At 40.6% G+C, this 27112-nt stretch overlaps 1 protein-coding gene across 1 annotated transcript in view; it reads right to left on the bottom strand.

Annotated features, from left to right (window-relative positions):
• The window catches only part of VWA3B (von Willebrand factor A domain containing 3B), a gene marked incomplete at both ends in the record, with an annotated part of 217727 nt that overhangs the window by 69484 nt on the left and 121131 nt on the right, over positions 1-27112 (bottom strand). The window contains 4 exon segments of the mRNA XM_079721376.1: positions 1452-1568; positions 7819-7961; positions 10839-10966; positions 20223-20405. Coding sequence (XP_079577502.1) covers positions 1452-1568; positions 7819-7961; positions 10839-10966; positions 20223-20405 — 571 coding nt within the window.

Genomic DNA, 27112 nt, shown 5'->3' with positions numbered 1-27112 from the left:
AGACCAGTGCAAGAGTAAATAGGGTACTCTCATTGCTTTGGTAATCTATCTCACCCCATACCCATTGAGATCTCTCTCCATAAAAGGATGAGACAAACTCATTCTCCAGAAAGCATATTTTTAAAATGTCAAGTAAGAATACCATGAACCAATAATTTTTCAATGTGGCCCTCATTAGACTTCCCCCAAATTACACAGGAGAGCCTCGTTCAACATTTCAGGTTTCGATAGCTTATTCTGTAATTCCTCAGCTCTGTGCAGAAACCCAAAATCCCTACTAGGCCCTGTTTCATTATAAGTTCATATTTTCAAATTATTATTTGGAGTTTTTAATGCATATCCTTATAGAAGCTTGCATTCATAAATGAAAAGGGACATGAGCTAGTTGAATCAGCAGCATGTAAAAGGAAGGGGTGTTTGGGAGTGAGCTAGTTAAATGCCTAAGAAATCATATCCCAATCATCATGGGATAAGCCCCTTAAAGGACTGTGCACATAGCAGATTTAGGAAATAGGGCAGGTTAACTGAAACAGAGGAAAAGGCACAACATGGATCAGCACTGAAGAACACAAAGGGGCTTCCCTGGTGGCGCAGTGGTTGAGAGTCCGCCTGCCGATGCAGGGGATACGGGTTCGTGCCCCGGTCCAGGAAAATCCCACATGCCGCGGAGCGGCTGGGCCTGTGAGCCATGACCGCTGAGCCTGCGCGTCCGGAGCCTGTGTTCCGCAACGGGAGAGGCCACAGCAGTGAGAGGCCCGCCTACCGCAAAAAAAAAAAAAAAAAAAAAAAGAACACAAGGTTTGATTAAGCTATGGCTCAGTGACAACAGGTGTAAATTTGTCCCTCAGGTGCTTCCTACTACTTAGGGGCTTGTGTGGATGTGGGTGTTTAGCTGGGGGTTTATTATTTATCACCTCTTTGAAAGATAGGGAAAAGTGCTACAGGAATTAAACTTTTAGGAAATTTACTCTTAAAATTTACTATTTTAAGAATAATGATATTATCAGTAGTCATAACAATTGAGTGGAAAAGTCTCGTTTTCCTCACATTTAGCCCCCAAAAGGCTGACAATATGGATCAGAGAGGGGCTTGTTGGATGGCGCCACCTGTGAATGAGGGGAAGAAAATAAACCAACTATGAAGTATTAGGTTTTCACATTCAAACCACGGAGTGACAGCAAGCATCACCACTAGTGCCGCAGTTATACGAGCCACGGGTATATTAAACACCCAGGCACCATATATGCAAGTCTGACCCTAAGAAAATCCAGTTCAGTAAAGCAAGATGACCTGATTTACAAGGGAGTCCTTTGAAGAGGAAGCTCTCTGGACTGACCTAAAAATGATTTGTTTCCCTCCAAAGTACCTCTAGCCAGCTCTTTCAGGAGCAGACACACTGGGGAGAGGAGACCACCCTGGGCTTTCTGACACAGAGACCCTTGCTGGCTTGCCTCTGTCGCTTGGAGTATTCCAGCTGCTGGAATTGGAAAGGCCGTCCTTCCTCTCACTGCAAGCTGAGCTCCTGAGGGTGGACAGCTGGCTCCTGAGTAGGCTGGTTTTGGTTGGTTCTGTGGGTACCACAAGGAGAAGGGTTAAAGGAATGTGGGTTGGAAGGAGGTATTTCATGAGATGCAACTACATTCTTGGATCCTTTAAAAAGAAAGCAGGTTCAGTCTCCCAACCCTCAGGGGGACAGTACTGCCACCAAGTAAATGCTGCGGTAATGGCTTGTTCCACTGATCTGAGTTCAAACTCTGCCCCTCTTGGAGAGAAATCTGTTTCCGAGCTCATTCAGGTTGTTGGCAGAATTTATTTCCTTGCAGTTGCAGGACTGAGGTCCCATTTCCTTGCTGGCTATCACCTGGGGTCCTGTCTCAGCTCCTTAAGCACCCCCATTCCTACTTATGGGCCCCCTCTATCTTCAAGCCAACAATGGCACACCGGTGCCCCCATGCCCCAAATCTCTCTGACTTCCTCTTCTGCCACCAGCTGGTAAAAGACCCTGCTTTCAGGGGCTCACATGAGTACACTGGGCTCTCCTAGAGAACCTGGCCGAGGTCACATAACACTCTTATCACTCCCAGAATCATGGGAGTGATGCCCCATCACATTCACAGCTTGCAGGGTTTAGAGCAGGACATCTCTGTAGTTCATTTTATAAACTCTGCTGACCACAGTTGCTGTCTAAGCCTTTATTTATATTATTTTCTACCCTCTGTTGGGTCCTTTCAACTAGCAAGTAGACACTTATCAAATTCTGACATTGAATCTGTGTGCTTTAGAGTATAATAAGTTTGTACCAAGACATGTTGATTACTTTTCCCATGTGGTCACAGAAACCACACTAATTGTAAATGTGTTCTGTACTTCACGACCTGGATGCCTTCTGTAGTACCATGGCATTATGTAGTATTCATAAATGAAATGCGTCCTATTTTCGACAAGAAGGGACTTACCCTCTCTTATAAGAAATTAGACAATTAGAGTGAAAATTAGCTAATAATCTGCATTGTCTATCTTTTTTTTTTTTTTTTCAGTACGCGGGCCTCTCACTACTGTGGCCTCTCCCGTTGCGGAGCACAGGCTCCAGATGCGCAGGCTCAGCGGCCATGGCTCACGGGCCCAGCCGCTCCGCGGCATGTGGGATCCTCCCGGACTGTGGCACAAACCCGTGTCTCCTGCATCGGCAGGCAGGCTCTCAACCATTGCGCCACCAGGGAAGCCCTGCATTGTCTATCTTTTGCACAGGAAGATAACACCAGTAGTCTCCATGCATGGAGTTAGGAGTGTGCTATGAATTAAGAAGGATAAATTTTCTCAGGAGCTATGTCTGTGAGCAAAAGAGATGAATGATCCACATAGGAGAGTTGAACTCCTGCCCCTGACTACACCGGCAGGCCACCTTGATCAAAATCGCTGGGCAAAAACAAGAGGTGTGTCCAAATGAAAATGAAATTTAGCTCCCGAAGTCCCCAAACATAACAGTTATACTATTCCCAAATTTTGCAAATAATGAGTAAAAGTATATTGATCTGGCAGTGGATTCAAGCATTTAACTCCTCCCCCAGCTCTGTACAGTCACTCACCACATTTCATCACTCTTCTAAATTATAAACTGAAACAGAATAAAAACTCAGCACAGGGATGCCTACCAACAGCAACAATCCCAAATCTAAGGGACATGGTACAAATGACAAAAGGCCATTAAAATGTTCAGGATGAGTGGCAAGTAGCATTTCTAGCAAAAGTCACGTTTACTGGAATGGACGGGCAAGACGGGCAGAAGGGATGCTGCTGCACAAGTGGCCCAGTATGGGAATCCTCTTTGTCCCCATGGGCTTAAGACAGAGACACCAGGGCAAATGGACAGATCATGCAAGAGGGACCAAGCTTCAGCCAATGCCTCTTGGTCCCTATAGGGTTGAGGCTCTCTTCTCGTGCCCAGAGACATGTGGACACACAAGAGACTGTGTGTGTGGCAGGGGAAGCCACCACAACCTTCCTCCACTGAGAGGCATCTAGCATCCTGGCCTGGGATACTCCTCTGTTCCCTCAGGCAGCACCAGTAGGAGCCCCAGTGACACCAGGAAACCAAGCACCAAAATAGCACCACAAAGGCTGTGAAAATGAAATCACCACCGGAACCACAACCCACAAGAGCAGGTCATGACCTATGGGCTAATTTTAAACAGGACAACTGCTTCCTAAAATAAAAGATTTACACAGCATCCAGGGTCCCTAACATGACAGACAAAACATTCAGGATACTGTAAAAAAATCATTCATCATATCAGGAATAAAGAAAATTACACCTTGATAGAGAAAAAACAGTCAAATGATGCCAATACCATGATGAGTCAGAAGCTGGAATTACCTGACAAGGATCTCAAAGCATGTCAGAAACATGTTTCAGCAATTAATTACAAGTTCTCTTGAAACAAATAAACAAATAGAAAATCTCAGCTAAGAAACTGAAGTTATAAACGTTTCCAAGTGGAAATTGTAGAACTGAAAAATAAAATAAGAGAAATTAAAAAAATTTGTTGGATGAGCTCCATAGTAGAGTGAAAATGGCAGAGGGCAGTATCAGAGAACTCTGGGGACATAAAAATAGAATTCAGCCAATTTTAACAACAGAGAGAAAATACAATAAGAAAAGATAAACAGAGCCTCAGGGACCTGTAGAATAATAGCAAAATACCCAACATTCATATTATCAGAGTCCCAAGACAGGGAGGAAAAAAGTGGGACTGAGAGACCATTTGAAGAAGTAATAGACGAAAACTTCCCCAATTTGGTGAAAGATACAACATACAAATCAAGAAGCTGTGCAAACCCCAAACAGAGTAAACCCAAGGAAATCCATGCCAAGATGCGTTATAGTTAAACACTGAAAATTCGAGACAAAGAAAAAAATTTTAAAGCAAGCCAGAGAGGAAGGACCCAGTACCTAGAGGGAAGCACCAGTTTGAACAACAGCAAATTTCACATTTAAAAAGTAGGAGGCCCGAGGAAGAGGCACTATGTTTTTCAACTACAGACAGGAAAGAACAATCAACTGCAAATTCTGAATATGGCAAAAATGTCCTTCAGGAACGAAGAGAAAATAAAAACATTCCTAGACAAAGAAAAAATAAAAAAGAATTGTGGCTAGCAGACCTACCTTTAAAGACTGAACACAGGAAGTTCCTCAAACAGACAGGAAATGATAAAAGAAGGAATTTTGGAGAATCAGGAAGGAAGAAAGAACAAAAGAGAGCAAAAATATGGGAAATACAATAGATTATCCTTTCCTCTTGAGATTTAGAAATCATATTTGATGACTTAGATAAAAATTGTAGTATCACCTGATACTCAAGACAATGATATTTAAAACTGGGGAAGGCAAAGAAACCTAAATTGAAGTAAGATGTCCACACTGACAAAAAGTGGTAAAATGTTGATACCAGAAGAGCGTTATAAGTTATATTTATATGCTGTTATACCCAGAGAAACCATTACAAAAACCATACAAAGAGTTACACTCAAAAGCACTGCAAATAAACACTAAGGCCAAGTGGAAGATATCCCAGACATACAAGGCTGCTTCAACATTTCAAGCAATCAGTGTAATCCACCATCATATCAATAGACTAAAGAAGAAAAACCATATGATATATCATTTGACACAGAAAGAGCATTTGACAAAATCCAGTACCAGTTCATGATAAAAACTCTCAGAAAACTGGGAATGAGGGGAACTTCCTCAACTTGATAAAGAATATCTACAATAAACCTACAGCTAAAATCATATTTACTGGTGAAAGATTGAGTATCTTTCCCCCTTAAGACCAGGATAAAGGCAAGGATGCCCACTCTCATCACCCTTATTAAACATAGTGCTGGAAGTTCTAGCTTCTGCCAACAAGGCAAGAAAAAGAGATAAAGCCAGAAAGACTGGAAAAGAAGATAAAACTGTCCAAATTTGCAGATAACATACTGTATATGTGAAAACAGTAAGGAATTCACACACACACACCAAAATTAAAAAAAAAAAACACCCACAAAACCCAAAAAACTCTTAGCATCATTAAGTGAGTTCTGTAAGGTTGTTCATTATGGGATCAACACACAAAATCAATCACATGTTGATATACTAACAATGAACATACAGCAACCTATATTAAAAAACCAATACCATTTGTAATTGTTCCAAATACTAAAATGAAATAATTAGGTATATACTTAACAAAATATGTACAGAATGTGTAAGCTGAAAATTACAAAATGCTGCTTGTAAGACGTCAAAGAAGATTTAAATACATGGTCATGGTCAGGGGTCATGTTCATGGGTCATGCCACATTCAGAGGCTGGATGAATCAACCTTGTAGAGATGTCAGTTGTTCCCAAATTGATCTACAGGTTTAATGCAATTCCTATCAAAATCTGAGAGGTTTTTTAGTAAACAGAGACAAACATATTCTAAAATTTAAGCAGAAATTTCAGGCCCTAGAATAGCTAAAATAATTTTGCAGAAGAAAAATAAAGTTGGAAGAATCACTGTATCTGATATTAAAGCTTACCTTGTAGTTACATTAATGAAGACATTGATCAGTGATCTATGTGGAGAGATATACACATAGATCACTGAAACAGAACATATAATCTAGATTTAACCCATGCAGATATGCCCAGATGATCTTTGGCAAAGGTGCAAAATTAATTCAATGGAGTAAGTGTAGCCTTTTCAACAAATGCTGCCGAAGCAACATCTATAGGCCAAACAACAAACAAACAAACAAACATAAAAAACCTTGATCTAAAACTCACACCTTATACAAAAATTAACTCAAGTGAATCATGGACTTAAATGTAAAATATAAACCTACAAAATCTGTAGGAAAAAACATAAAACCTAATCTTCAGGAATTAGGGTTAGGGAAAGAGTTCTTAGATATGACACCAAAACCACGATCCGTAAAGGAAAGACTGATAAATTGGATCTTATCAAAATGAAAAGCTTTTGCTTGGCCAAAGACCCTAATTAGAGGATGAAAAGACAAGCTACAGACTGGGAGAAAACATTTGCAAATGACATATCTGATAAAGACCTAGTATCTAGAATACATGAAGAACTCTCAAAATTCACCAATAAAAAACAAACGATCCACGTAGAAAATGGGCAAAGCACATGGGCACAGACATTTCACTGAAAAGGATATATGGAAGAGGATATTTATTTCACTGAAGAGGATATATTGTGAATGAGCACATAAAAAGATGTTCAATATCACTAGTCATTAGGGAAATGCAAGTAAAAACCACCATGAGATGTTACACACCTATCAGAACAGTTAAAATAGAAAATAGCGACAATCAATACCAAGTTCTGGCGAGAATGTGGAGGAACTGAATCACTCATTCTTTGCTGTGATAATTTAAAATGGCACAGCCACTCCAGCAAATAGTCTGGCAGTTTCTTATAAAACTAAACATTCAATACTATACGACTCAGCAATGGCACCCTTGGGCTTTATCTTAATGAAAAAGTATGTTCACATAAAACCTGTACAAAAATGTTTATAACTGCTGTATTCGTGATAGCCCCAAACTGGAAACAACCCAGATGTCCTTCAACAGATGAATGGTTAAACCAACTCTGGTACATCCATATCACAGGATACTACTCTGTAATGAAAAGGATTGAACTGTTGATACCCGCCAAAAATCTGGATGAATCCCAAGGAAAATATGTTGAGTGAAAAAAGCCAAAACCCAGAGGTTTTGTGCTGTATAATTCCATTTTATATAACATTTTTGAAATGACAACATTTTAGAGATGGAGAACTTAGTGGTTCCCAAGAGTTGGGAAAGGGTGTCAGAGGGAGATGGCTGTGGTTATAAAAGAGCAATGCCAGGGATTCTTGTGGTGATGGAGATGTTCTGTATCTTGACTGTGATGGTGGAAATATGAAACCATGTATGATAAAATCATATACAAGTACACACACACACACACATAAATGAACACATGTAAAACTGGGGCAATCTGAGTAAGATCGTGGATTGTATCAATGTCAGTCTCCTGGTTGCAAAATTGTACTATTTTTTCAAGATGTTACCGTTGGGGGAAGCTGGGTGAAGAGCAGATATACGGGAGCTCTCTGCATTATTTCTCATAACTGCATGTGAATGTATAATCACTTCGATAAAAATTTCAATTAAAAAAACACAGGTTTAGTCTTCTTTAAAAATATTATGGGGCTTTAGCTTTATTCTACCTTTTTGCATTGAAGGAAAACTGGTAATGAGAGTCAAACCATTTTGTTCACTGATACCTGCATGGAGGACTTTCTTTTTCTGAATCTTTTGACTTGACAGGTCCCCTAGTACTTTCGACATTCGTGTTGATTCGACATCAGTGTGAGATTTTGCACATTTTTCTGGGGTTGAAACAATGGAACAGATTTCTTTTTGATGCCTGTTTTAGATAAAAAGTAGACAAAGAAGATGAAAGAAAAAAAAAGGAGGGGGAAACAAAATTTCCATCAAGAAGGCAGAGTTAGATCAATACAATCGTGTTGAATGCTGCAAGCTTAAGAAGTGAGTCTCTCCCCTTATATTTGGTTAAAATAAGAATAGTCATTTATCTCTGCCCCCGCAGAAGAGTGGACAGGAGCCCAGCCCTGGCTCACACCACAGCTTTGTTCCTTCCCAGCTAAGTGACTAAGTGCAGTCGCTCAATCCTCTAAATTTCATCACTTCCCTCACCCTCAAACTGAAGGAAACATCAGCTGGGCCCTAACAGCATGGAGCTGATGAGAGGATTAACTCCAGAAAGAGTCTGTTGTAAAGCAGAAAGCATTAGAGAAACCCTTTTCTCTAACTAAAGGGTTGAACAGCTAGCTCTTATAAAAGCCAGAGGAGGGAAACCCCTGCCTTGAACCCTCTGCCAGCACCAGATCATGGCAAAACATACTGTTGAAGATCTCGGGCCAGGAGGGATCCCCAAAAATTCCTAAATATTTTCCCAGACACACCTCTGACACTCTGAACACAGCAGCCACAGAAAGGAGTTTCCAGAACAACCTCCTGCTCCAACACTGTAAAGCACGCCCTCCTTCCTTCACCTCCCCCTCCAAGCCCATCTCCACGGAGCACCCGCCCAGTGTCCCATGATGCCCCACCACACTGCATCCTGTGACAAGCGCCCAGGCTTACATTCATCTGTGCACCCCAGTTCACCTGGCGTATGATTTGTACTCAGTAAATGTTTGAAAAAAGAAAGAAGGGAGATGAGATTTGGAGGCTGTAACATTTATTCCACCTGGTAAAAAACTCAAACACTCTGTGTTCAACCACAGCTAGGTAGGCGAATTAACTTTTCCTAATGATATGTTATAAGGAAGTACAGAAGCATAATATCTATAGAATGAGGCACTGCATTTTACTCTTTTCTTTATATTAATTCAGAGCTCTTATTATGTGCCAGGCATGCCCTCATTTAATCCACCCAACAACCCTATGATGACCATTATTCCCCTCTTATAGATGAGGAAGTTGAGGCTCAGTGAGGTTAAGTAGCTTGCCCAAAGTTACTAACATGTAATGTAACATGTTGGAAGCCTGGATTAAAATAGTCCTCTGCATGACTCTAGAACCTGCTCCTTATAGCCCCTAAAATATATATACATATAAAAAAATCAAGAATACATCTACTAGTCAATCAATAGCAGATACAGTCAACTGACCAAACCAACTTCCAAGCAATAGCTGGTCATGTTGTCCTGACATTTTTTAGTTTGATTAAGCAAGGGGAAGAAGACAGGTAAGGTACTAGCTGAAAAGTATAGAGAAGATAATTGACACTGATGTGCTGCTCATTTATTTCTTAGTTTATTTGCTTAAACTCTCCAGATTTAGGAGATGTATCTAAGCTTTCCCAAACAAATTTTAAAAAAGTAATGCTGTAAAATCTCATTATAAGAGATGCCTGGTATAACGTTTATCTTTTTACTGATTCCATGCTCATGCCCTGCCCCCAGCCCATATTAAATGCTTAGTTTGCTAAGAGGAAGACAATAAATTTCAAAGAAGGAGAAATCCTGATTAATATGTATTTTCAACTTCTTTCCATTTTGCTATCCCTCTTTTAAATAAAAAGACATCCTCCTGATGATGGGGTATTTATATGAAGCTGTGATGCTTGAATATGTGTACAATGTGAAATCATTTAAATAAGATTTGACACATTTTCTGAGTGTTTGTTAGGGTGGTTTTGATCTTTATTTAAGAACTACTAGTTAGAAACATATTAGAGGGAATTCCCTGGTGGTCCAGTGGTTAGGACTCTGCGCCCTCACTGCCGAAGGCCCAGGTTCAAACCCTGGTTGGGGAACTAAGATCCCACAAGCCATGTGGCACGGCCAAAAAACCCCCAAAACCAACCAAACAAAAAACCCCCAAAGATAAACATATTAGAACACAGGATGGGAAAAGACCTGAGGAATCATCTATCCCAAATCCTACCACCACAGCCATCGTTTTAAAGATGAGGAAACTGAGACCCATGGCAATGGACAATATGGAGATCCACCAAGGTCACACAGAGTGAAGTCTGGACCTTGACCTCCTGACCCTGAGTCAGATCTCCTTCATGACACAGCACTTCTGCTCTGCTCTGTCACTGCTTCGGTTGGTGGGGGATATTGTCCACACTGGGTGGAAATGAGACATCCTTAGGGTCCATGCAAGGGTTTCAGAATCTACATATAAGGATGACTATGTGGCCTCTCTAAGCCAATCATTATTATTTTTTTAATATATTAAAATTTTATTTATTTATTTTTATTTTTGGCTGTGTTGGGTCTTCGTTGCTGTGCCCGGGCTTTCTCTAGTTGTGGTGAGTGGGGGCTACTCTTCATTGCAGTGCGCAGGCTTCTCATTGCACTGGCTTCTCTTGTTGCGGAGCACGGGCTCTAGGTGCGTGGGCTTCAGTAGTTGTGGCACGCGGCCTCGGTAGTTGTGGCTCGCGGGCTCTAGAGCACAGGCTCAGTAGTTGTGGCACACAGGCTTAGTTACTCCGTGGCATGTGGGATCTTCTCAGACCAGGGCTCGAACCCGTGTCCCCTACATTGGCAGGCGGATTCTTAACCACTGCACCACCAGGAAAGTCCGCCAATCATTATTAATTTACTAGATTATGAGTTCCCTTTGCTTAAACAAAAATCCTAACATAATCATACTATGTGATTCTTTAAATCTCACAAAGCATTGCAGAAAGAAGTGGCAAAGAGATCCAGCAGAGCATCCTAGAGGACCCCCTGTGATGGGGAAGTGGGAGCTCTGCTGTGCTCACTTGTCTCCATCTTTTTCTCCGTTGTACCACCAGTCCATGACCAAGGACTCCGAGTAAAGGTCTTGTACCTTCTCCAGGTCACTGCGTCCCTGCTCCATTTCCTTAATTAAAAGAGTCAGATCTTCATTCTGCCAAAACAAGTTAATGCATTACGAGATTAGAGTTCAGATTTCAAACATGTCCAACAGAAAACGAACTGTATCAGGAAAAGAAGAATCTAAGGAATTTCATGTAGTTCTTATATTATTCCTTTTTTAGACAGCCCAATTGAGGTATAATTCATTTATAATAAACTGAATGTACGTGAAGTGTGCCATTTGAATAGTTTTGACATTCACACCTGTTAAGTCATCACTGCAATGAAGATAATAAACATATCCATTACCCCCGAAAGGCTCCTAGTTTCCCATTGTAAATCTGCCTTTCCTTTGCCTCAAAACCTCTCTTCCCCCAACCAACTACTCATCTCCTTTCTGTCATTTTATAATATTAGTTTTGATTTTCTGGAATTTTATTTAAATGGACTCATATAGTATATACCCCTTTTTTGGTCTAGCTTGCTTTACTTTTATAATTATTTTGAGATTCACCCATGATGTAGCATAAATCAGTAGTACATTCATTTTTATGGCTGAGTAGTATTCTATTACATACTGAATTCAAAATTTAGTCACCTGTGGACGGACATTTGAGTTTCCAGGTTTGGGCTATTATAAATACTAAAGCCGTGAACATTTGTGCACAAGTCTTTGTATGGACATCTGCTTTCATTTCTCTTGGGTAAATAAATAGGAATGGAATGGTTGGATCATATGGCTGGTGATGCTGTACTTTTAGAGAAACTATCAAACTTTTCCAGAATGGTTGTACTAGTTTACATTCCCTCCAGTAATGAATGAGAGTTCTAGTTCCTTCATATAATTGCAAACACTTGATGAGGTCAGTTGTCTTAATTTTAGCCATTCTAATAGCTGTGTAGTGGTATCTCATCATGGTTAATGTGTATCTCCCTAATGACGAATGATGTTAACCATCTTTTCATGATCTTGTTTGCCATGCATATATCTTCTCTGATGAAGTGTCTGTCCAAATCTTTTGCTCATTTTTTGTTTCTTTGAGTTTTGAGAGATCTTTATATGTTCTGGATACTAGTCCTTTATTAGATATACAACTTGAAAACATTTTCTCCCAGTCTACAACTTGTCTTTTCATTATCTTAGCATTGTTTTTTAAAGAGAAGCTTTTAATTTTGATCAACTCAAATTTATCAGTTTGTTCTTATACAGACTATGCTTTTGATATCCTATTAAAAATTTTGGGGGGGCTAACACAGTGTCTCAAAGGGTTTTTCATATGTTCTCCTTTACTTGGAAAAAGACCTAGATTTTACATTTGGATCCATGTATCATTTTGATCCATGTATCATATTAATTTTTGAATACGGCATGATGTATGGAGGAAATTGTGTTTATTTTGTCCAATTGTTCCAACACCATTTTTGGGGGGAATAAAAGCTATATCCTTTTCCCACTGAATTGCCTTTGCATCTTTGTTGAAAATCAGTTGTCTACATATGTATCAGTCTATTTCTGGTTTTGCTATTCTGTTCTGCTGATCTATATATCTATCTTTACACTAATACCACCCTGTCTTGATAACTATAGCTTTATATGTCTTGAGATCAGGTAGTATTAGTCCTCCAACTTTGATTTTCTTTTTCAAAGTTTCCATGGAATTAGTTTGTCAAATTTTAATTTAAAAGGTCTGCTGAGATTTTGATTGGGATTGTGATGAATCTAAAGATCAACTGAGAGAGAATGCACATATTAACACTGTGATGTCTTCTGACCCGTAAACAAGATACATCCCTCAGCAATGTTTTGTAGTTTTCAGTATACAGGCCCTTTCACATATTTTGACAAATTTGTTCCTACATGTTTCGTATTTTTGATGCTATTGTAAATGATAATTTTTATTTCAATTTTTATTTTTCTTTGCTAATATGTAGAAACAAAATTCATTTTTGTATGTTGACCTTGTATCCTACAATCTTGCTAAATTCAATGATTAGTTCCAGCAGCATTTTTGTATATTCCACTGGATTTTCTACATACATAACCACGCTGAATGAAAATAAAGACTGTTTTACTTCATCCTTTCCATTCTGGATGGTCTTCCTGCCCTCTGGTTTATTGGGCTAACTAGAATTTCCATTACACTGTTGAAGAGGAGTGGTGAAAGCAGACAACCTTGTCATTTTACTGATATGAGGGGGAAACCGTACAATCTTTTACTATTAGAGTATGGTGTTAGCTGTAGGTTTTTCCTAAGTGCCATTTAACAGAATGAGGAAGTCTGTTCTGTTCATATTTTGCTGAGAGCTTTCATTAGAAAAGTGTGTTGGATTTTGTCAAAACTTTTTCTGCATAAATTGAGATGACTGTAAATTTTTTAATAAAGTATGTTAATTTGGTGAATTGTATATCAATTTTCAAATGTTAAACAAAACTTGCATTCTGGGATAAACCCAACTTGGTCATTACGCATTCGACTTCTGTATGCGTAAGGAATATTAGCAGATAAGTTTCTTGTCTGATTGTATTTGTGAGGGTCTGGTATCAGGTTAATGCTTGCCTCATATGAAAGTATTCCCTCCTTTCATTTTCCTAGAAGAGTGTGTGTATAACTGATATTATTTTTTCCTTTAAATGTTTGATGTAAATCAGCAGTAAAGCAATCTGGGCCAGGAGGCTTCTATGCATAAAAGTTTTTAACTACAAATTCAACTTCTTAAACAGATGTAAGGCTGTTCAGGTTATCTATTTCTTCTTGAGAGAGTTTTGGTAATTTGCGTCTTTTGAGCAGTTTATCACTAGATGTTGAATTTATTATTATTTTTTGCATTACCAGTAAATTGCCTTTTTAAAATTAAATAACTGTAGATTTCATGCAGCTGTAATAAATAATACAGGGAGATCCCATGTACTCTTCACCCAGTTTCTCCCAAGGGAACAGCAGACACTCCCAGTGTCTTTTCATCCTGTTAACAGGGTCTTTTGCAAAGCAAAAGGTTTTATTTTTGATGGGGTCCAATTTATCAATCTTTTCTTTTATGGATCATGCTTTTGGTCTCAAGACTAAAAATTCTTTGCCTAGCCCAAGGTCCTTGAGATTTTCTTCCATATTTCTTTCCAGAATTTTTATAGTTTTATGTTTTACATTTAAGTCCATAATCCATTTTGAGTTAATATTCGCATGAAGGGTGAGGTTTAGGTTGAGATTCACTATTTTGTCTATGAATGTCCAATTGCTCCAACCATTTTTTGAAAAGGCTCTCCTTCCCCCATTGAATTGCTTTTGTACCTTTGTCAAAAATCAGTTTGGCATACTGTGTGGGTATACTTCTGGGTTCTATACTCTATCCATTAGTCTAGGTGTCTGTTTCTCCACCAAAGCCATACTGCCTTAACTAATGCAGCTACACTGTAAGCCTTAATACTTCAATTATTTCTCCCACTTTATTCTTCTTTTTCAAGATTTGTAGGGTTTCCTAGGCCCTGTGACTTGCCATATAGATTTTAGAATAAGCTTGACCATGTCTGTAAAAAACCTTTCTGGGATTTTGACAGGAATTGAATTAAATCTATAAATCAAATAGATCTCTAATATGTTCAGTCATCCAATCCATGAAGAAGGTATATGCCTGTCCATTTATTTAGGTTTTCTTTGATTTCTTTCTTCAGCCTTTTGTAATTTTCAGCATAAAAATCCTGTACATATTTTAAAAATATATATCTAAGTATTTCATATTCTTTGGAGCAATTGTAAATAATATTGAATATTTAATTTTGACTTCTCAAAATGTGATTGAATTTTGTGTGCTGATCTTGTAACCAGTGGCCTTGCCGAACTCACTTAATAGTTCTAGGAGTTTTGTTTTGTTTTTTAGCTCCTTGGGGTTTTATGTGTAGAAAACATGTTACGAGCAAATAGGGACGGGTCTCTTTCTTCCTTTCCTATCTGTATGCCTTTTGTTTATTCCCTTGCCTTGTTGTCATGGGTACAGCTTCCAGTAGTATGTTAAATATGAGTGGTGAAAGTGGATGCCTTTGCCACTTTCTTGATCTTAGGAGGAAATTATTCAATCTTTCACTATTAAGTATGATTTTACTCGTAGGTATTAAGTTGATGTAAGTTGAAGAAGTTCCCCTCTATTTCTATTTTGCTGAGAGATTTTTATTATTAATGGGTGTTGCATTTGGTCAAGGCTATTTGTGCGCAATAATATGACCATATGATTTCTCTTCTTTAGCCAGTTAATATGCTTGATTACATTGACTGATTTTCTAATGTCAAACCAGCCTTGTATATCTGAATAAAATCCCCCTTGGTCATAATGTATAATTCTTTTATACACTGCTGGATTCAGGTTACTAATATATTATTGAGGATTTTTGCATCGTTGTTCATTGGTATATTGGTCTGTGGATTTCTTTTTTTTTTAATACTATCTTCTGGTTTTGGTGTCAAGGCAATACTGGTCTCATAAAGAGAATTAGGAAGTGATCTCTCCTATTTCTTTTTGTGTGTGTGTGCGTGGTACGTGGGCCTCTCACTGCCGTGGCCTCTCCCGTTGCAGAGCACAGGCTCCGGATGCGCAGGCTCAGCGGCCATGGCTCACGGGCCCAGCCGCTCTGTGGCATGTGGGATCTTCCCGGACCGGGGCATGAACCCGTGTCCCCTGCATTGGCAGGCGGACTCTCAACCACTGCGCCACCAGGGAAGCCCTCTCCTATTTCTTGAAATAAATTGGTTTAATTATTTTTTAACTGTTTGGTAAAATTCTCCATGGAGCCATCTGAGCCTTGATATTTCTTTTTTAGAAGTTTTAAAATTATAAATTCAGTTTATGATTTTAGTGCTATTCACATTGTCCATTTTATCTTGGTTGAATTTTGGTAGTTGGTGGATTTTGTGGGAGTGGTCCATTTTTTTCTTAAGTTGTCAAATTTATGAATGCAAAGTTGTTTGTGGTATTCCTTTTATTATCTTTTAATGACTGTGAGATCTACTGTGATGTCCCCTATTTCATTCCTGATATTAGTGCTTTGTGTCTACTCTCTTTGTCTTTGTCAGCCTTCTGAGGGGTTTTATCAAATTCTTGAATTTTTTTTCAAAGGAACAGCTTTTTGTCTCATTGATTTTCTCTACTGTTTTACTATTTTCAATTTCACTGATTTTATGTTCTTATCTTCATTGTTTCCTTCCTTCTGGTTGCTTTGGGTTTATTTTGCTCTTCTTATTCTAGTTTCTTGGGGTGAGAATGCAGATTGTTGATTCAATACATTTTCTTGTTTCCAACATAAGCATTTAGTGCTATAAATTTCACTCCCAACACTGTTTTAGCTGCGTTCCACATAGTTTGATGTGCATTTTTGTTTTCATTCTAAGCAAATTGAGAACTTTTCTTTGAGCCATTGATAAAGGGTTTTCCTAGAGTGGACAATTTGCTTGGGCTGGGTCCCTCCTGCCTATTTTTCCCTCCCACTCTGGCGTCTCTGTACAGAGGTGGAGTCTCAGGACCATGGGGATAAAGAGGCTTCCCAGAGAGGGCCACTTGTGGCTGTGTCCCTCTGGCTAGTCCTCTCACTCCAGTAAACCTGTTTTTCTGGTACATGTTTTATATATTTGGGAACTTTTATAGTTAAAGTTCATTTTCATTTGGGCATACCTGTGTATCTGGTGATTTTTTTTTTTCAGCTGTTTTCATCAAGGCAAACTGTCACAGTGGCCAGAGTCAGGAGTTCAGCTCTCTTTTCGTGGGACAGTTATCTCCACTTTGTTCACAGTCAGAGCTCCTAAGGGTAGGAGTTAACAGAGCACTGAGTAGTCCCACATAGCACACCTCCTTTGACCTTGTTGATGCTGGATAGAGGTAGAGGCTCAGCTCTCCACTGGGGGAGGACTGCTGTGGGGTTAGTCCTATTTCACACTACCTCATCTATCTTATGCTGGTGGGTGTTGTGGAGGCAGCTTCCCACCAAGCCTCACTGACACAAGGGATGGGGGAAAGTGGAGTGTCACTATCCCTAGCCCACACTTACTTTTTCATTTTCATTGATGCTGGGTGTTTGTGGAAGCTTAGCTCCTTGCTGATCCCTCTGCCATGAAGGCTGTGGTGAAGAATAGCAGTGACGCCCCTGATCTCACAGTGCCTTGTTAAGTCTCAGTACTGCCTGGTGAGACAGTTGTTCAGCTTGCCACTGGACACCTTGGACAATACCCTGCTTAGGGAATGAGGGCACTGCTTACTTCTACTGGAGTGGGGTGGGATGGATGATCAGCTTCCCTCTCAATCCTCTGATACTACCCTAGCACAGGATTTGCAGCACACCTGCTTCTCCCTGGTGGGGTTTGGAGAATCAACTTTCCATTCAGCCTCACTCACACTACCCCAGCAGAAAAGCATTGCCACTGGCTTCCACCATGTCGGGGCTGGAATATTAGCTCTCTGGGCAGATATACTGATACCACCTGACAGGGATATCAGAGCACCATCACTTCCTTCCACGGAGCACGTGGGTGGTAATGGAAGATCATCTCCCTGTTCAGCTCCACTGAAATCCTGGGGAAGGGGATGTAGTCTTCCCATTGGTGTATGGCTAGAGTAGGGCAGGTACTGCCAAAAAGGTCTTTGGCTAAGCTAGGGGAAATAGGTTGTTCTTGGGTCATTTTTTGGGTCTGTGCCTGTTAGGAATTCCAGGTTGGAGGCTTCGGCAGTGCCCCAATCTGGGGTATATGGAAGACAATAACAAAACCCAGAGAACTCATGCCATGTCATTCCTTAGGTTCTGAGGTCCTCAAGGCATTCCACCCCCTTCTTTCTACTTTTCAGAGTCTTCCTTTGCTTGTTTGTTGTGTTATGTCCAGGGCTTTTAAGCTGTAAGACAGAGGACCTAGGAGGAATGGGGCTACCCCATTATTGCTGGAACTGGAAATCCCTCCAGTTATTTATAATTAGATTTAAATAACAAAGTAAAAAAACTTAACATATTTACCCATGCAGTTACCATTTCCTTTGCTCTTCATTCCTTAGTGTAGATCTGTATTTCTATCTTGTATGATTTTCCTTCTACGTATAGTACTCTCTTTAACATTTCTTGTACTGCAGGTTTATCGGTAATGACTTATTTCAGTTTTTGTATATCTTTATTAACTTTGCTTTTTGAAATATATTGTGTATAGATTCTACACTGACAGTTGTTTTTCTTTCAGTACTTTAAAAATCTCACGTCACTCTCTTTTCACTTGCATTGTTTCTAATGAGAAATCTGCTGTCATTCTTATCTTTGTTCCTCTGTACATAATTCACCTTCTTTTAAAATTTTCTCTTTGTCACTGTTTTTGAGAAGTTTGATTCTGATGTAACTTGGTGTAGTCTTCTTCATGTTTATTGTGCTTGGGATTCATTGAGTTTCTTGGATCTGTGGATTTACAGTTTTAATCCAACTTGTAAAATTTCTGGTCACTATTGCTTCATATATGTTTAAGCTACTTGAATTTTTCCACAGCTCACTGATGCCTTGTTTTCTATTTTTCTGGGTTTTTTTGGTTTTAATTCTTTCTTTTCTATGTTACATTTTGGATATTTCTATTGCTATCTTGAAGTTTACTAATCTTTTGTTCTGCAATGTCTGATCTGCTGTTCATCCTATTACACGTATTTTTTTATCTCATACATGGTACTTTTTTATCTCCAGAAGCTTGATTTGTGTCTTACTTGTATCTTCCATGTCTCTCCCTAACTTTTTGAACATATCAAATACAGTTACAATAACTGTTTTCATGCTCTAATACAAACATCTGAGTCAGTTTTACATGTTTCAATTTTTCTGTTTGTTTCTTCTCATTATGGACCTGTATTTTTCTGCTTCTTTGCATACCTGCTACTATTTGATTGGATGTCAGAAATTGTTGATTTTACTTTGTTGAGTGGTGGATATTTTTGCTTTCCTATAATTATTCTTGGGGTGTGTTCAGAGATGCAGTTAAGTTCCTTGGAAATGGACTGATCCTTTCAGGTCTTGCATTTAAGATTTTCTAGACAGAACTGGAGCAGTGTTTGGTTGTTCCCACTGGTAAGGGAAGATCATTCTTTAAATTCTACCCAATGCCCATAAGATTAGGTTTTCCAGTATAACTGATGGAAGCAGTCAGTATTCTCTGCCTTGTGTGAGTTCAGAGTACTGTTCCCTCCAATTCCTTTGGATGATTCATTCCCCAGACTCTGGTAGTTTCCTCACATGTAAGCATTGATCAGTACTCTGGTTTGTCACTCCTTAGAGCAGACAGTAAGACAAAAACCACATTCTCTAGAAGGGCATTCTTTCTTTTTTTTTTAAAGGATCTTTAAAATTTATTTATTTGTTTATTTATTTATTTGGCTGTGTTGGGTCTTTGTTGCTGCATGCAGGCTTTCTCTAGTTGTGACAAGCGGGGACTACTCTTTCGTTGAGGTGCGTGGGCTTCTCATTACAGTGGCTTCTCTTGTTGCGGAGCACGGGCTGTAGGCGTGCGGGCTCAGTAGTTGTGGCTCACGGGCTTTAGAACACAGGCTCAGTAGTTGTGGCACATGGGCTTAGTTGCTCTGTGGCATGGAGGATCTTCCTGAACAAGGGCTCGAACCCATGTCTCCTGCATTGGCAGGCGGATTCTTAACCACTGTGCCACCAGGGAAGCCCATACAAGGGCATTCTTGAAATGCATATCTTCAGGCCAAGACTGGAAGACTGGAGCATAGAGTTTTATTTACTTTCTCCCATTAGTGCATTAGAATGGATTGCTTTATCAGGTGTCATGTGGTTATATAGCCTGAGAAGTCAGAAGACAACTACCTAACATCTGAATTTTTTGAAAGTTTCCCACAAATGTCTGTAAACAGGCAGTGGTTAACAAACTTTATGTATGGACCCCCAGGATGCTTGTTAAAAATACAGATTCCTGAAGTTTGGCAAAATGTTGATAATTGTTAAATTTGACTGATAGGTACATGGTCCATATACTCTCCTACTTTTGTGTTTGTTTGAAACTTTCTATAATAAAAAACATAGAAAAAAACAAAATATATTAAGATTCCTAGGCCTCTATGCCTAGAGCCTGATTTAGTAGCTCTGAAGTAGGACCCAGGAATCTGCATTGTCACAGGTGCCTTAGCTCAGGTGGTCCTTAGACCACATTTTGTAGTACACTCAGTTAAGTGATTCATTTTCTCAACTTAGTTGTCCTTGTGGTTGCTGTTTTCCCAATTAAAGTCTCATCCATGGGCCTCCAGCCATTAGTGCTGAAATAAGTGAACACTCTCTTCTCAGCCCATTAAGCTCTTACCTGAACAGCCTCTGGAGGACAGGGATCCTTGTAACCGAAACTGTAAGAATGGAACTCTCCTCCAGTCAAAGAAGCAAGCTCTTTCAAAAATCCATTTGCAATCTCATCATTGTAACAGAAGGAGATGGTGTAAATAGGAACTTTCTGAAAACCTTTGGCCTGCTCTATAACCATTTTAGGTGGCTGAAATGATACATTTTGAGGGGGAAAGGGGAGATGGAAAGAGAGAGGAAGAGACAGAAAAAAAAAAGTGAAAATCCCTAGTATTTGCTGTAGATAGTGAAATTCTCAAATAGTAATCCTGTATACAGTGGACAGTGACTTCTTGGAAAGGTGTAAATTCAATTCAATAAACAAAGCAAACACTGCCAGATAGTGAGAGTATGAAGACCAATGACTCAGCTCTTCCCCTATGAGGGCTCACAGTTGGTGGGAAAAAATCTGGGAGAAATATTTGACTAACCAAACTACTCAATTTCAGTGCACCTAAGCCTAGAGTCCATGCTTTTAAAGTGCTGGGCTATACTTCTGAGCACTTAAAGTATTAGGGTCATGGGTAATACACCTTGGCTATTGGGATTCTACAGAGTGAGGCCACCAGATCTCCATGTGGCTTCCAAAGCATCTACTCCCAAAAAGTAATTTCTAGACCGTGGTCAATGTGTCTCCCACAGAGTGAAAAAAGAGACATTGATTTAGGGTCCTTCCATGTGCTGGGCACTCTGTTGGGGACATAATATCCCAGTTAATCCTCACAACCATCTTGTGAGAGAGTTTTGGAAAGACTGCTAGTTGCCTACCTCTCCTTTTTTTACTGTCAGAGCCCTGGTTTTCTTTTCATGGTAGCAACATACTTAGTTAAAAACAAACAAACAAACACAACACATACACACATACAAACTCATCTTCTGACACTTTTTTTGCAGCTAGGTGTGGCCAGGTCTGTCCATTGAGATATAAGCAGAAGTCTCAAGGGAGATATTTTTTTTGGCAATAAAAAAGACAAAGACTTAACAAAAAAGCTAATATCCTCCCCTTTTCACCCCTGCCCCCTGGAAAGTGGACACTCTGCCTAGAAGTGGAGCAGTTCTTTTGTAACCATGAGGGTGGACGTCACACACAAAGACAGTGAAGCATAAAGATTAAAGGAAGCCTATTTCTTGGAGACGTCCTTGAATAGCTGTATAACCTAGACTACCTTCCGCTGGGCTTCGTAGCCATAGAGATATAAATCTCTCCATTGTTTCAGCCATCATTGGTCTGCTCTTTTGCTTTTTTTCCCAGTTAACATGAAACCCTAATTGGCACAGTAGGTATGGATATGGACTCCACTTAAAGATGGAGAAATTGAGGCTCAGAAGGATTAAGTTTCCTAGGGTCATCAACCTCTTAAGTGGTAAGACTAGATTCAAAGAGTTTTTACTACTAGAAGCAATGCCAGACTATTTGTTTCCCCGCCATTTGCAATAAAGACCATCTCTTGGTAAGGACTGACTCTCTGTAAACATTACCCGACTCTCAGGAAAGATGACTGATGAACTGCCCTGCCACCTCTCTACCAGCACCACCACACCCAGCTGAGCATCCTCAGAAGTGCCTCTGATTGTCTTGTTTCCACTGCCTCTGTGTTTCTCAGTCCCTCTTTGATGGACCCAAATTGCTGGCTCCTTCAGCCAGTTCCCACTCTCCACCCCCAGTTCCTATCCTTTGACTGTTAACCCTTCCTGTACGTTTGCTATGAGCCCTGGGGAGGCAGGGGGATGAGGGAGGCCTCTGGACTCACCACTGGGAGATGGCCAGTTGAGTGGTCCCCCAGAGACTGGTCTCATTCCAGCCACCACTTACACATGGCTTCAGTCTCTGTATCTGACCAGCCTTGAACCTGTCCCTGCCCATAAGCCCACCCACACCTCTCCTCCTCTCTTCTCTCCCCTCCCCTCTGCCCATCGGCTCGTTCCTAACCAAACAGCAACCTAACCTATCTGAGGGCTGATCCCATCCCTATTGTCAACCTCAAGGACAGAGCAAAGCCCTCTCTGCTGCCTGCTCTTCCTTCAACCTAGCTTCTGTTTTGAGGACTTACCATGTGCTGGGCACTAAGGGCTCTGCTTGGCCTCTCTCCCTGCATCCCCCCTACAACCCACCATGGAAGGTACTATCATTATCCTCATTTCTTACAGGACTCCTGGCCACTGCCCCTCAGCCCCATATACCAGACTGGAGATGCTAGACCTAAATTCTGTTAATTTGATAGATAGGGTTTTAGCTAGAAATTACTCCTACATTGACTTACAGCTGAAATATTTGGGAAGGGAAAGAAACTAACGTTGATTTAGTGCCAACAGTGTGGGTGCCAGGGACTGTGGGCAGCATTTTCATCTTTCATACATTACCTGATATTATTTCATAGAGTCATTTGCTCATTGCCTATCTCACCATAAAACAGAAGCTTCACCGAAGGCAGGTATGTTGTCTATCTTCCTCCCCACAGTATCCCAGACTGATAGCAGTAGCTGGCATATAAAAGGTGCTCAGTAAATATCCGTGGAATGCCAAAACAAAAACAACCCCCCCCCAAAAAAAAACCCCAGTGTTTAGGGACTTCCTTGGTGGTCCAGTGGTTAAGACTCCGTGCTTCCACTGCAGGGGGCACAGGTTCGATCCCTGGTGGAGGAACTAAGATTCCACATGCCGGGTGGCAAAAAAAAAAAAATAAAAATAAAAATAAAAATAAATATATATGTGTGTGTGTGTGTGTGTGTGTGTAATCTCCATGTAATGCATTCACGAGAACATCACCTCATTCACTCATAGCAATCCTTGAGGAGGGAGCATTAGCTCTAAGTCACAGATGAGGAAATTCACATTGGGGGCACTTGCCCAAGGTCATTCAGATGGGCAGTGCTGGGGATGAGCTCTAACCCAGGTCTCTGGCTCTAAAGCTGTTTATTTCCATCAGTCCTGACAGCTCAAGAGAGCATGAGCATAAGAAAGTCTCTTACGTGTATTGCTGTGAGCCCCCTACCAGCACACAGCCCCAGGTAGTGTTTGCTAAACTGGCACGAGGTTCTAGTGCCCAGCGTGGTGGTGGAGAGTTGGGCAGAAGGCGGGGCTGCACCTTGATTGCAGAAGGAGCTCCATCCCTGCAACGAAAGAGAGCCACGCCTGTCCTCCTGCCCCAACCCTGCAGCCCCCAAGGATCCTTTTCGCTGGTGGGTGTCCTCACAGCTTAAAAGAAGACTCAGTTTGTTGAAGTAAGCCTTTCACCACCAGAGCCTGAGTCACCCTGACTCTTCCCAGCCACTTACTATAGTAGCTCAGCTCGCAGGGCTGTGCAATGCGGGGGCCATGTCTGTAGGACGCCGAGGAAGCCTTTCTCAGCCCAAGAGTCCTTAGTCTGTTGCCCTCAGAGGTCCCGTCGGTCCCTAAGATGGGGCCAAGCAGCACACCTGAGACACTCTCCCCCAGTGCCCTCGTCCCGAGTCTAAACAGGTGTGCGGCCAGATGTTCCTTTCACCACAAAGGTCAACTTGGGGTGCCAAGAAAGGCAGGGATGGTTCTCCCAACAGCCTGAAGGAGGTTTGTTTGTGCAGAGGGGGTCACCCTGTGCCTTCCCCTGCCCCCATCCCTCACATACCCTACCTGGGGCTTTATTATCCATTCATTTTTGTTGAGAACGGTGCAGATACCTTCCTCACGTCCATTCCTGCAAGGGTGAGTCCCTAACTTCAAAGAAGTCCCAAAATAACCACAGCCAAAGATGTGCTGGGCTGCTCCTGACAGAGGCCCTGCAGTGTCCATCTGCACCTACAGATGCCCACCAAAGGACACCTAGCAATCCCAGGTTCATGAAGAACCCTTTGAACTTGATTAATTAAAAGACTTACCTTCTATATAATTCTGCCCTGGACATTTAATAAACAAGCAGCACGCTGATGTTCATGGAATTGAATCCTGAACAGCATCTCTGTGTGTTCTTCCAAGTAGAAAATTCTGCGGAGTACCAGGAATAATGACATTGGTCTTACATATTCAGGTCCTACAGTCAGTGAAAATTCAAAAACAAATCTAGATTGAGTGGTACATCTTAATGTCCTCTATATAGAACATGAATATCAAATATCCATTTGTTTTTCTGAGAGAGTCTGAGGAATAATGCAAAATAAGTAGATTGCTTGTGGGGAAAAGGCAGATACAAATATGAAATGCCTGAATAAGAGTTTATAAATCACTTTTTCAGTAACTTGCATATTTCTGATTCCAGCTCATTCATTTCCCTAGTGCCACATCGTTAAGTGGACCACAGACCCTCTGGGAATTTGGGAGCAAGCTACTGATCTTCTCCCCAGAGAAATGTATGAGTGCATTTGTTATATAATTTTGGGAGATTCCAGACCCTCATAAGTCTATGATGGACTGTAGACCAAGAATCCTTCTCAACACTGCTGATACAGTGGTACTTGGTAAATCTTCTTCAAGGGCTATTTGGCAGTATCTACCAAAACATATACCTTTTAACTGAGTTCACTTCTCAGAATTTATGCTACAGATATACATGTGCAAAATGATATATGTGCACAGTTACTTTTGCAACCTTGTATATAACAGGAAGATTGAAAAAACCTAAACATTCATCACTGGGGGACATGACTAAGTAGCTGTGTGATGGAATAGTAGGCAGCTATAGAAAAAACAAGGAAGCTCCTTATGAAATGATATTAAGCAATCTCTGAGGTATATTGTTTTATTAATACAGTTGCAGAATTGTGCGTGTAATATGCTACCATTTATGTATTTTAAAAGGAAATATACATAAACAAATATCTGTTTGCATAGCAAACTATCTCTCAAAGAAGATGCAAGAAACTGGTAATATCACCTGCCTCATAGCTGGTGAGAGGAGGTGGGAGGGAGGATTTTCTCTACATTCTATCCTTTCGTACCTTTGTCATTTGTACCATGTGAATGTATTACTATTCAAAAATTAAATCAAGTCAATTTTTAAGGTAGTTTTATTAAATCTATGTCATTTAATATGATGCACTCATTGAGAATGATGTTTCTGAAGAATTTCTCATGACTTGGAAAAACGCATATATTAGATGAGAAAGAGCAGAAAATTGAATTATGAACAATTTACATCTTATTCTTCCTTATGATTATATGCTTACTTATATTTTCTAAATTACAATAAAATCAGTTAGGATTTATTAACAAGAAAAAGATCCCCTGTCCAGATGACTTGCAAGTCAGAACCTGCAGCCTACTTCTTCCCCCAAATGCCAGCCCCATCCTTCTAGGGGCTTTTGGACAGCCGTGAACTCCAGGTGCTCAAACTCAGCTTCCTCCACCAGAAACCCCCAGGTCTCTCTTTCTTTAGATTTCAATCAGTTAATAACAATTACTAGAAACCAGAAATCAGTCACCTTGACCCCTTTCTCCCTTGTTCCTCATCCAGCCCCACACCTCCTGCCCCCAAACTGGCCACCAAGTCCTTTGATGCTGTTTCTATGATCTCATCTCTGAAGGGTCCCCTCCTCTGCATTTCTGCTGCTCCTCCCTGAGGTGGGACCTCACCAGCCCAAGATCTAGTCTTTCCCTGGTTCTCCCATCCATCTGTGCATTAGAGGCATATCTCTAACGCACAGGTGTATGGGACTATCTGCTCCTCTGAGAGTCCCTACTGAGGTAAAGCCCATCCTTTCTGTGTGACATTCAAGGACCTTCACAATCTCCCCCAACCAAACCTCCGAGACTCGGCCCTGACACTTTTCCATTCATTGCTCTCCGGTTGTTCCCCCGAGGAGCCCACATATTTTCACACCTCTGTTCCTTCTGCCCAGGATACCAGTAATCTCCTCTGTTTAGGAACTTTCTTCTCCTTCCAGACACACCTGAAATGCACCCTCCTCGGTGGAACCTTGCCTGGCCTTCTCTCCATCGTGTACAGCAGAATTCATCACTGTGCTCCCGTACAGCCCGTAGCACAGGCAACTCCACTCCCTATATCTCATCAGAATTAACTGTATATGCTAGCACATCCTCCAATGTGTAAGCTCCCCTAGGGCAGGATATTATTCATCTCTGTAGCCTCAAACGTGCAGCCGCCACACAAGGAACATAAACAAGGCACGATAAATTGCCTCTGAATAGAAAGTGTAGTGAAGTTGATAGGAAAATCATTCCAAATAAAATTTCACTTTATACAACTTCGTGGCCATAAATCTAACACTGTAGTAAAATCCAGTTGCTTTAGTATTTAAGCCCTGGACCGTTTGACACCGGATATTTTACAATATTTGCCTAGCAGTCTTCACATGCAGACACTTCACAATGAAGGAAACAAGTTGATACTAATTCACTTTAGTGGTTAATTTACATTGTACTGGCCTGCACATCCGTATATTTATTTAATGCCCAGAGCATTAGTCTTTCATTCACAAAGCTCAAAAGAAGATGAACAGACGCCGCTAAAACTTTTCAGATATTTTCCAGTCAGGCTAAACAAAACAAAGAACATTTCACCAGAAAGGCATGCTTTTGTTTAAATGATTACTGAGTTAAAATTAGGGATAAAACCAAGGACACTGTGCAGTGACATGTTTTAGATTCAGCATCCCCAAAGGAAAAAAATCAAAAAGAATCTCCTCACTCTTAGTTTATAATAAAATATAAACCAGTCTTCCATGGAAGGCATACATCTCCTTTCATGGGGTTGGTCTCCAGGTCTATGGGTGTGCATCAAATTAACCAAACAACACTCACTGTCACTTAAATTCTCCTCACTGTTGTAGTAGACAAAGGAATTTCTTAGTGTGTGTGTTTTTACCTCAGTTCTGTGTCCCTAAGCCAAGCAAGTATCTCTCAACAGCTTTTTAGTGGCAGTGGAA

Source organism: Hyperoodon ampullatus (genome assembly GCF_949752795.1).
Source record: "Hyperoodon ampullatus genome assembly, chromosome: 15".
Classification (NCBI taxonomy): Eukaryota; Metazoa; Chordata; class Mammalia; order Artiodactyla; family Ziphiidae; genus Hyperoodon; species Hyperoodon ampullatus.
This window is presented reverse-complemented; position numbering and strand designations above follow the sequence as displayed.